Here is an 11,290-nt window from a genome sequence, read left to right on the forward strand (position 1 = left end):
GAGGATGAAGAAGACGACGAGGAGGAGGATGAGGAGGATGAGGAGGAAGCAGCGTCCTTGTGCTCGGCCTCCCCTCGGTGTTTGTAGGGCGGCGGTGGCGGGGGGGGCGGCGGTGGGCGGCAGCGGCGGGGGGGGGTGAGTCTTAACCGGCTCCTTGGGGCAGCCGTCGGGGGCCGCCGGACCCCCCCCGTTCCTCCGAGCACCCCCTCAAGTCCTGCGGGGGGGGCGGCGGCGGCGGCGGGGGGGGGGGGGGTGGTGCTGGCGCTGTCCTTGGGGCTGGCGGGGGGGTCGGGGGGCAGCGGCGACGGCGGCGGCGACGACGACGACGACGAACCCCCCCGGTCCTTCTTGCGGGGGGGGGACGGCGGCGGCGGCGGTGGGTGGGGGCCGCCCCCCCCCGTCCCTTGGGGCTGCCGCGGGCGCCGCGGGGTCCCCGTGCCGGCGGGGGTGGGGGGGGAGGCGGCGGCGGCGGCGGCGGGGGTCCGGGGAGGCGCTCGGGGGGCGCCGACGACGGCGGGGGGGGGGGGCCTGGCCGCCTCCCGCGCCTCCAGGACCACCGTCTCCCGCGTCTTCCTCTTCTTGATGGGCAGCACCGTCTCCTGCACGGCCGGCGGCGCCGACGTCTTCTTCTTGGCCTCGGGCGCCGACCCCCCCGCCGCCCCCCCCGGCCCCGCCGAACCCCCTCCCGCCGGTTTCCTGCCCCGTTTTTTGGGGACGCCGTGACTGTCCGGCTCCGTTTTCCGCTTCCTGCCGGGGCGTTTGACGGCCAGGACTTGCGCCGAGGTGGTGGCGGCCGCCCCGGCTTCGGGCCGGGCCAGCGGCGGCCCCCCCCTGGAAGGGCATCTTCACCAGCAGCTTCCCCGAGCTCTTCTCCATGGCCCGCTTCACCTGCGCGCCCTCCGCCGGCCCCGGCGACGCCATCTTGGGCTTGGCGGCCCCGCTGCCCTTGGGCCGGCCCCGGCCCCGGCCCGTGCCCCCGGCGCCTTTGGGGGGTTTGGGCTTCTTGGGGGGCCGCTGCTCCCGCCGCGAGGGGCTGCCCCGGCCCGTGACGGTGAAGTCGAAGTCGTTGGGGTCCAGCGAGGTGTCCCCCACCTTCTCGAAGTAGGCGATGAGCTCCACCTTGGAGCGGAAGGCTTTTCCCTGCGGGCTGCGGGCGAGAGGAGACGCAGAGGTGAAGGGCGGCGGGCACGGCGGGCGCGGGGAGAGGGGCGACCGGCGGGGGCAGAGGGGGAAACGCGGCGGGAGACGGGCGACAAGGAGGTAAAGTGGAGGGAAACGGGGCGAACGTGAAGGGAAAGGGGGAAAAAAGAGGGAAAGTGGAGGGAAACGGGGTACAAGGAGGTAAAATGGAGGGAAACGGGGTGAACGTGAAGGGAAAGGGGGTAAACGTGAAGGGAAAGGGGGTAAAAAGAGGTAAAATGGAGGGAAACGTGGCGAACGTGAAGGGAAAGGGGGTAAAAGTGAAGGGAAAGGGGGTAAATGTGAAGGGAAAGGGGGTACAAAGAGGTAAAATGGAGGGAAACGTGGCGAACGTGAAGGGAAAGGGGGCAAACGTGAAGGGAAACGGGGTAAAAAGAGGTAAAATGAAGGGAAACGGGGCGAACGTGAAGGGAAACGGGGCGAACGTGAAGGGAAACGGGGTAAAAAGAGGTAAAGTGGAGGGAAACAGGGTACAAGGAGGTAAAATGGAGGGAAACAGGGTGAACGTGAAGGGAAACGGGGTAAAAAGAGGTAAAATGGAGGGAAAGGGGGTGAACATGACGGGAAACAGGGTAAACGTGAAGGGAAACGGGGTAAAAAGAGGCAAAATGGAGGGAAACGGGGCGAACGTGAAGGGAAACGGGGCGAACGTGAAGGGAAACGGGGTAAAAAGAGGTAAAGTGGAGGGAAACAGGGTACAAGGAGGTAAAATGGAGGGAAACGGGGTGAACGTGAAGGGAAAGGGGGTAAACGTGAAGGGAAAGGGGGTACAAAGAGGTAAAATGGAGGGAAACGGGGCGAACATGAAGGGAAAGGGGGTAAATACGAAGGGAAACGGGGTAAAAAGAGGTAAAATGGAGGGAAACGGGGCAAACGTGAAGGGAAACGGGGCAAACATGAAGGGAAACGGGGTAAAAAGAGGTAAAATGGAGGGAAACGGGGCGAACGTGAAGGGAAACGGGGCGAACGTGAAGGGAAACGGGGCGAACGTGAAGGGAAACGGGGTAAAAAGAGGTAAAATGAAGGGAAACGGGGCGAACGTGAAGGGAAACGGGGCGAACGTGAAGGGAAACGGGGTAAAAAGAGGTAAAATGGAGGGAAAGGGGGTGAACGTGACGGGAAACGGGGTAAACGTGAAGGGAAACGGGGTAAAAAGAGGCAAAATGGAGGGAAACGGGGCGAACGTGAAGGGAAACGGTAAACGTGAAGGGAAACGGGGTAAACGTGAAGGGAAAGGGCATAAAAAGAGGTAAAATGGAGGGAAACGGGGTAAACGTGAAGGGAAACGGGGTAAACGTGAAGGGAAAGGGGGTAAAAAGAGGTAAAGTGGAGGGAAACGGGGTACAAGGAAGTAAAATGGAGGGAAAGGGGGTGAACGTGAAGGGAAACGGGGTAAAAAGAAGTAAAATGAAGGGAAACGGGGTGAACGTGAAGGGAAACGGGGTAAAAAGAAGTAAAATGGAGGGAAACGGAGTAAACGTGAATGGAAAGGGGGTGAACGTGAAGGGAAAACGGGGTGAACGTGAAGGGAAAACGGGGTAAAAAGAGGTAAAATGGAGGAAACGGGGTGAACGTGAAGGGAAAACGGGGTAAAAAGAGGTAAAAGTGAAGGGAAACAGGGTAAAACGAGGTAAAAATGGAGGGAAACAAGGTAAAAGGAAAAGGAAACAAGGTAAAAGGAAAAGGAAACAGGGTAAACGTGAAGGAAAAACGGGGGCAAAGAGGTAAAAGTAAAGGGAAAATGGGGTAAAAAGAGGTAAAAATTGCAGGAAATCAGGGGCAGAGAGGTAAAAGTGAAGGGAAAACGGGGTAAAAGTGAAGGGAAATCAGGGGCAAAGAGGTAAAAGTGAAGGGAAACGGGGTAAAAATGATGGAAAAACAGGGGCAAAGAGGTAAAAGTGAAGGGAAACGAGGTAAAAATGAAGGGAAACATGAAAAAAAGGTAAAAATGAAGGGAAACGGTAAAAAGCTAAAATGAAGGAAAAGTGGGGAAAAAGAGGTAAAAACGAAAGGAAGTGGGGAAAGAGAGGTAAAAACGAAAGGAAATGGGTAAAACGAGGTAAAAATGAAGAGAAAGAGGTAAAAATGAAGAGAAAGAGGTAAAAATGAAGAGAAAGAGGTAAAATGAAGACAAAGGTAAAAATGACGGAAAAATGGGGAAAGAGGTAAAAAAGAAGGGAAACAAGGTAAAAATGCAGGGAAACGGGGCAGAAGAGGTTAAAGTGAAGGAAAAAAGGGGTAAAAAGCTGTAAAAATCAGGGAAAAAGGGGTAAAAAGAGGTAGAAATGAAGGCAAACAAGGTAAAAACGAAGGAAAAGTGGGTAAAAGGAGGTAAAAATGATGGAAAAGGGTAAAAAGGGGAAAAATGAACGGAAGCGAGGTAAAAATGAAGGGAAAACGGGCAAAAAGAGGTGAAAATGAAGGGAAACGAGGTAAAAATGAAGGGAAAACGGGCAAAAAGAGGTAAAAATGGAGGGAAATGAGGTAAAAATGAAGGGAAACAGGCAAAAAGAGGTAAAAACGAAGGAGAAACGGGTAAAAAGAGGTAAAAACGAAGGGAAACGAGGTAAAAATGAAAGGAAACGGGCAAAAAGACGTAAAAACGAAGGGAAACGAGGTAAAAATGAAGGGAAACGGGCAAAAAGAGGTAAAAACGAAGGCAAAATGGTAAAAAGAGGTAAAAATGAAGGGAAACGAGGTAAAAATGAAGGGAAACGGGCAAAAAGAGGTAAAAACGAAGGCAAAACGGGTAAAAATGACGGGAAATGGGCAGAAAGAGGTAAAAACGAAGGAGAAACGGGTAAAAAGAGGTAAAAACGAAGGGAAACGACGTAAAACCGAAGGGAAACGGGCAACAAGAGGTAAAAACGAAGGCGAAACGGGGTAAAAATGACGGGAAAGGAGGCGCAAACGGAGAAGGGCAAGGGGCAACGGGAGGCAGAAGCGGGGGCGAAGGGAGGGCGCGAGGCCGGGCCCACGGAGGGCGCGTCGGGGGCCGCGCGAGGCGCTCACTTGATCAGGTAGACGTCGTACTTGCCGGCCGAGCGCCCCGACTTGCGCTGCTTGAGCTTGCGCGTCCAGCCCTCGGGCAGCGTGGGGTCGTCGTACATGGGCCCCCGGTCCCGGATGATGGAGCGTCGCTGCTTGGGGGAGGCCGAAGCCTCCGGCGCCGCCGGCGCCGTCCCGGCACCTTCCGAGGTCTCGGCTTTGCCGGCTTCGGGGGGCTCGGCCGGGGGGCTGGGGGGGCTCCGGCTCCTCCCGACGCTCCTTCTTGGCCTTCTTGGCCTTGGGGGGACGCTCCCGCAGCCCCTCCAGGTTCTCCTCCGCCTTCTCCTCCCTGCCGAAACACCGCACGCGCGTCCGGGCTCGGGGACGGACACGGGGGTCCTCCCGAAAACCCACCTGTGACACCCCCACCCCCCCCAGCCCTGCTGGGGCGGGAATGGGGCAAAACGGCGCAGAATCGGGCAAAGCGCGGCGGGAAACGTGACAAGGGAGGTGTCGGGAAATGGACGGGGGGGGACGGCCACGATGGGGGCGTCCCCAAGTCACGTCCCCCCCGTCCCGGTGTCACCGTGTGTGTGTGTGTGTGTGTCCCCCGCCCCATTTCGGCGTCCCCCGGGCGACACCGGCGTCCCGGGACACCCCCCCGCGGGAGGGAGGAGCGGAGGAGGCGAGGACGGGGGGGAAGCGGGGGGGTAATTAATTGCTCATTAGCATCGGCGCCCCGTTTCCCACGCCGAAACCGGGGGGGACACAACCCTGTCGTGCCCCCGGCCACGATGGCTCTGGTTTCATCCGTCGGTGGCCACCGACGAGCCGGCATTAGCAGCCCCCCCCCAAGCTGTTCGTTAAAGAACGGCCCCTGTGCCACTAACGAGGCCCGGCACTAATTAGGGGGCCGCCAGCGGCTCTGGGGATCGGGGGGGACATGGCGGCGACACCGAATTTGTGGGAAAAAGGGACGTGGGGACAGGACCCCCCCGGTGCCACCGGGACCCCCCCGAAACGCCGTCGCGGGGCGAAGGCCGGGACTCGTCAGCGCTAACGAGAGCCGGGGTGACACCGGCGGCGTGGTGGCGGCGCAGAGACGGGGACGGCGCGGGGACGGGGGGTCCCGACGGCACGGGGACACTGGGGGGCTTTGGTGACGGCGAGGGTTCGGTGACACCGGGGGGCGGTTTGTCATATCAGGGGTCTCGGTGACACCAAGGCGTTGGTGACACCGGGGGGGTCGGTGACACCGGGGGGGGTTGGTGACATCGAGGGTTTTTGGTGACACCGGGGGGTTCAGCGACGCCGCAGGGACGTCCCAGCGTCGTTGCGGCCGCACTCCCCAGTCTTTCAGGGGGCGGCCGGAGTTTGGGGAGAATTCGGGGGGTTTTGGGTCTTTCGGGGGGCGGCCAGAGCCTGGGGGAATTCGGGGGGGTTTGGGGCGTGGCGTGAGCGGCGCGTTTGGGGGCAGTTCGGGGCGTTTTGGGGCAGTTTGGGGCGCAACGTAAGCGCCGTATTTTGGGGCAATTTGGGGCATTTTGGGGTAATTCGAGGTATTTCGGGGCGCAGCGTGAGCGCCGTGTTTTGGGGCAATTTGGGGCATTTTGGGGTAATTCGAGGTATTTCGGGGCGCAGCGTGAGCGCCGTGTTTTGGGGCAATTTGGGGCAGTTTGGGGTAATTCGAGGTATTTCAGGGCGCAGCGTGAGCGCTGTATTTTGGGGCAGTTTGGGGTAATTCAAGGTATTTCGGGGCGCAGCGTGAGCACTGTAATTTGGGGCAATTTGGGGCATTTTGGGGTAATTCGAGGCGCAGCGTGAGCGCTGTATTTTGGGGCAGTTTGGGGCATTTTGGGGTAATTCGAGGTATTTCGGGGCGCAGCGTGAGTGCTGTATTTTGGGGCAGTTTGGGGCAGTTTGGGGTAATTCGAGGTATTTCGGGGCGCAGCATGAGCACTGTATTTTGGGGCAGTTTGGGGTAATTCGAGGTATTTCGGGGCGCAGCACGAGCGCCGTATTTTGGGGCAGTTTGGGGTAGTTCAGGGGATTTCGGGGCGCAGCGCGAGCGCCATATTTTGGGGCAGTTTGGGCGTATTTTGGGGAACTCCGGGGCAGCGTGGGCACCGTACTGGGGTATTTTGGGGTGACTCGGGGTATTTCTGGGCGCAGCACGACTGACGCATTTTGGGGTAATTTGGGGGATTTGGGGGCACAGCGCGAGGGCCGTATTTGGGGGTAATTTGGGATAATTCGGGTATTCCCGGGCACAGCGCGAGCCGGGCACTTTGAGGGAATTTGGGGGATTTTGGGGGCAATTCGGGGTGTTTTAGGACGTAGCGCGAGCGCCGCGGTCGGGACATTTTGGGGTAACTTGGGAGTATTTTGGGGTAATTCAGGGTATTTCTGGATGCAGCACGAGCACCGCGTTTTGGGGCAATTTGGGGGGTTTCTGGGCGCAGCGTGAACGCTGGATTTGGGGTAATTCAGGGGTTTTTTGGGGGTAGTTCAGGGTATTTGGGCACGCGGCACCAACGCCGTATTTTGGTTAATTTGGGGCATTTTGGGGCGCAGCGCGAGTGCGGCGTTTTGGGGTGACTCGGGGGCTTTCGGGGTAATTCGGGGTATTTCAGCGTGCTGCACGAGCGCCGTATTTGGGGGTTAATTTGGGGAATTTTGGGGTAATTCGGGGTGTTGCTGGGCACAGCGCGAGCACCGTATTTTGGGGCGATTGAAGGTATTTCAGGGCTCAGCGCGAGCGCGGCGTTTTGGGGCAATTCAGGGATTTTTGGGTAATTTGGAGGATTTGGGGCGCAGACCGAGCGTGGCGTTTTGGGGCAATTAAGGGGATTTTTGGGTAATTTGGGGGGCGCAAACTGAGCGTGGCGTTTTTGGGGGCAATTCAGGGGATTTGGGGGCAATTCGGGGGATTTGGGGGTGCAGCTTGAGCGCCGTATTTTGGCCAACGCCGGGTATTTTTGGGTAATTCGGGGGGGTTTCGGGGCTCGGCGCGCGCGGGCCGTTTTGGGGCAGTTCAGGGGATTTCGGGGCACTTTGGGGCGCAACGCGAGTGGCGTTTTTGGGGCAATTTGGGCTATTTTGGGGTAACTCGCAGTGTTTCGGGGCGCGGGGAGAGCGCCGTATTTTGGTTAAATTTGGGGCGTTTCGGGGCTGGTTTGGGGGGGGAGGGGGGGCCCGGCCCGGGTGTCCCGGCGCGCGGCGGCCCGATTTGGGGCGAATCGGGGCTGTTTCGGGGCTGATCGGGGGTGTTTCGGGGGAATTCGGGGCGTTTCGGGCTGTTTCGCTGCGCCGCGGGGCGTTTCGGGGCCAATTCGGGCTGTTTCGGGGGGAATCGGGGGCTGTTTTGGGGAGAATTCGGGCTGTTTCGGGGCGCTCGGGGGGTGACTCCGGCCGTTTTTGGGGCCGATTCCGGGTGTTTCGGGGGTCGCGCTGGGGGGGGTGGGGGGGGCGCGTCCCGTCCCGGGACCCACCGGGTGGGGGGGGGTGAGGTGTTTGGGGGGGTGTGGGGTGGTGGTGTGTCCCCCCCCCCCACCGGGGTCGCCCCCCCCCCCCCCGCGGCCGTTAGTGACGCAGTCGCGACACAACCACACCCCCCGCCCCCCCCCCCTCCCCACACACACCCCCCGCCCCCCCCCTCCGCGGGCTGGGGGGGGTGGGGGGGGTCTCGCGCCGGCGCGCGCGCGGGAAAACAGCGGCGGGACCCCCCCACCTCCCCTCCACACACACACCCCCCCCCCCCTTTTCCCACACACCCCCCCCCCTCCCCCGGTCCATCCCCCCCCCTCCCCCCCCCGCCCATCCTTCCCCCCCCCCCGCCCCCCCCCGGGTCACTCACAGCCTCTCCCCGTCCCCGCTCGGCGCCGCCGCCATTTTCTTCGCAGCGAAGGAACCCGCGGAGATGGGGGGGGGGGGGGGGTGGGGGGGAAGGGGGGGGGGCACTCGAAGGGGGGGGGGCGGGGGGGAGAGCGCGTGCGGCGCGGGGGGGGGATTTTAAGAAGGGGGGGGGGCCCCGAAGCCGGAGAGGAAACCCGGAGCGGGCCGCTTCGCCCCGCCTCGCCCGCCCCGCCATTGGGCGCGGCGCACGCCGCTCAAAGAGAGGGCGGGCGGTGATTGGTCGGACGGGTTCGGCTCCCGCCCTCCCCCGCCCCGCGCCACCCGCCCTCCCCGGGGGAGGGGCCGGCGCGCTGGCGGCGGGCGCCGCGATTGGCCGAGAGCGCTGTCGCTCGGGCGCCCCGCGCCGCTCCCGCGGGGGAGGGGGCGGGGCCGGCGGAGCGCGCGCGGCCGCCCGTTGGCCGCCGCGCCGGGACGGCGGCTTCTCATTGGCCGCCGGCGCCGCCCGTCACGGCCGCGCTGCGCCGGGCCCCCCCCCCTCCCTCTCCCGCTCCGCGCTGCGCGAAGGGGTTTGAAATCCAACGGCCGTAACGGTCCGCGGCGGCCGCCGCCCCGCCCCGGGGGGGGCCGGGACCTCGGGGGGGCCCGCCGGGACCTCAGGCGGCCCTCAGCCGCTCCCTGGGGCCCTCCGGTCCCTCGCGGGGCCCTCAGGTACCTCAGGGGTCCCTCAGCCGCCCCCCGGGCCCTCAGGTTCCCGCCCTGACCCTGCGGTCCCTCAGGGGGCCCTCAGGTACCTCAGGGGTCCCCCCGGCGCTTCAGGGGGCCCGCAGGCGCCCCCCGGCCCCTCAGGGGTCCCTCCGGTCCCTCAGGTTCCCGCCCTCACCCTCCGGCCCCTCAGGGGTCCCCCCCGGTCCCTCGGAAACCCCCCGGGTCCCTCATGGGACCCTTAACTGCCCCTCAGGTACCTCCTGGGACCCTCAGCCGCCCCTCAGGTACCTCCACAGCGTCCCTCAGGGGTCTCTCAGCCGCCCCTCGGGTCCCTCAGGTGCCTCTCGGGACCCTCAGGGGACCCCCATCGCCCCCCTGGTACCTCACGGGTCCCTCGGGTCCTCCCCGGGTCCCTCAGTGCCTCATGGGGTCCCTCAGCTGCCCCTCAGGTCCTTCAGGGGACCCCAGCCGCCCCCCCAGGTCCCTTGTGGGACCCTCAGCCAGCCCTCAGGTGCCTCCACAGGGACCCCCGGGTCCCTCAGCCACCCCTTGGGGCCCTCAGGGGTCCCCCTGGTCCCTCAGGGGACCCCAACTGCCCTTCAGGTACCTCACGGGGGCCCTCAGGGGTCCCTCACGGGACCCCCAGCCACCCCATGGGTGCCCCAGGGGACCCAAACTGCCCCCCCCAGCTCCCTCATGGGGACCCTCAGCCACCCCTCGGGTCCTTCAACTGCCCCCGAGGTTGTCCCCCGGCTCCCTCAGGGGACCCCAACTGCCCCCAGGTCCTTCAGGGGACCCTCAGCCACCCCTCGGGTCTCCCGTGGGACCCCCAGACATGCCCCCAGTGGCCCAAACACCCCTTGGGTGGCTTTTGAGGCCCCCCTGGAGGGTCTCCCTCCCCCCAGCCCCAAGGTGGCCACCCCGGCTGCCCCACGTCCTCCAACTGCCAGCCAGCCCGACCCACAGCTTGGGGTAAGTCTGGTCACCCCCCCCCGCCATGGGGGGCCACAGGCACTGGCGCGGCCACTGGGCAGGGCTACTGTGGCCACTTTGTACCATGGCCACCGAGCAGGGCTACCTTGGCAGCCTTGTATCACGTCCACCAAGTGGGGTCACTGTGGCCACCTTGTACCACAGGCACCGTTACGGGCACCAAGCAGGGGCTATTGTGGCCACCTTGTACTGCAGCCACCAAGCAGGGCTACCGTGGCCACCTCATACCACAGCCACTGTATGGGCATTGCGTAGGGCTACTGTGGCCACCTCATAGCGCAGGCACTGTGCCACGGCCACCTTGTAGCATGACCACTGTATACCCACTGTGCAGGGCTACTGTGGCCACCCAGTGCCATGGCTGCCATATGGGCATCACGTAGTGGCCACCTCGTACCTCGGCCACAGTGCAGAGCAACCGTGGCCGCCTCGTACCATGGGCACCAAGCAGGGCTATTGTGGCCACCTCATACTGCAGCCACCGAGCAGGGCTACCGTGGACACCTCGTACCATGGGCACTGTGCCACGGCCACCGTGCAGGGCTACCACGGCCACCTGGTGCCACGGCCACCGTGTGGGCATCACATAGTGGCCACCGCGTACCGTGACCATGGTGCAGAGCGACCGCGGCCACCTCGTACCGCGGGGCACCGTGCCGTGCCCACCTGGTGCCATGGCCGCCGTGCAGGGGCTACCGTGGCCACCGGGTGCCCGGGGGCCGCCTGCCCGCTGCCCCCCCCCCACCCCGGGGTCTCGTTAATCGCAATAATCGTGTCAGCTCCGGTCCCGATTTAGCCCTAATCCCGCGGGGCCGGCGGCCTCGTTAGCGCCCGGGGATTACGGGGACGCTCACCCCGACACCGGGGGGGGGTCACACACACACCCACACACCCACACACACCCGCCCCCCCAGGGCACCATGGGACATGTAGTCCCCTGGGGGGCCGGGGGGGGTTTGAGGGGCTCAGGAGGGGTTTGGGGGAGCTGGGGGGCTCAGGGGGGTTTGGGGAGGGTGGGGGGGTCAGGGGGAGTTTGGGGGGCTCGGGGGGGGGGTTAGGGGGCTCAGGAGGGGCTTTAGGGGTTTGGGGGTGCTGGGGGGGCAAGGGGAGTTTGGGGGTTAGGGAGAGCTTGGGGGCTCAGGAGGGGTTTGGGGGGGCTGGGGGGCTCAGGGGGGTTTGGGGTGCTGGGGAGTCGGGGGGTGTTGGGGTTTTGGGGGCTGGGGGGATCGGGGGGGATTGAGGGTGCTGGAGGGCTTGGGGGGGCTCAGAAGGGGGCTGGGGGGCTCAGGAGCAGTTTGGGGGTACGGGGGGGCTCAGAAGGGGGTTTGGGGGGGGCTCGTGAGAGTTCGGGGGGGCTCGGGAGGGTTTTGGGGTGCTGGGGGGCTGAGGGCGGTTTTGGGGGCGCGGGGAGGGCTCGGGGAGGGCTTTGGGGGGTCTGAGGGTGCGGGGGGGCCCGCCCTCGGTGCCAGGAGCCGGTTAAGCCTTTTTGGGGGGGTCTGATACCCCCTGATCCCCCCCCACCCCGCTAATCGGGGCTCGGGGGCGATTA

At 63.9% G+C, this 11,290-nt stretch overlaps 1 protein-coding gene across 1 annotated transcript; it reads right to left on the reverse strand.

Annotated features, from left to right (window-relative positions):
• Positions 1–334: 334 nt before the first annotated feature.
• LOC128903632 (methyl-CpG-binding protein 2-like) lies at positions 335–8,079 on the reverse strand (the record flags this gene model as incomplete). The annotated part of the gene is given in 5 exon segments (XM_054187644.1): positions 335–806; positions 808–1,147; positions 4,213–4,443; positions 4,445–4,537; positions 8,045–8,079. Coding segments are annotated over 5 exon segments (1,171 nt in total), but the record flags the coding sequence as incomplete, so codon positions are not given.
• Between the last annotated feature and the right edge of the window lie 3,211 nt (positions 8,080–11,290).

This window comes from Rissa tridactyla, unplaced genomic scaffold, assembly GCF_028500815.1.
Source record: "Rissa tridactyla isolate bRisTri1 unplaced genomic scaffold, bRisTri1.patW.cur.20221130 scaffold_551, whole genome shotgun sequence".
Taxonomy (NCBI): Eukaryota; Metazoa; Chordata; class Aves; order Charadriiformes; family Laridae; genus Rissa; species Rissa tridactyla.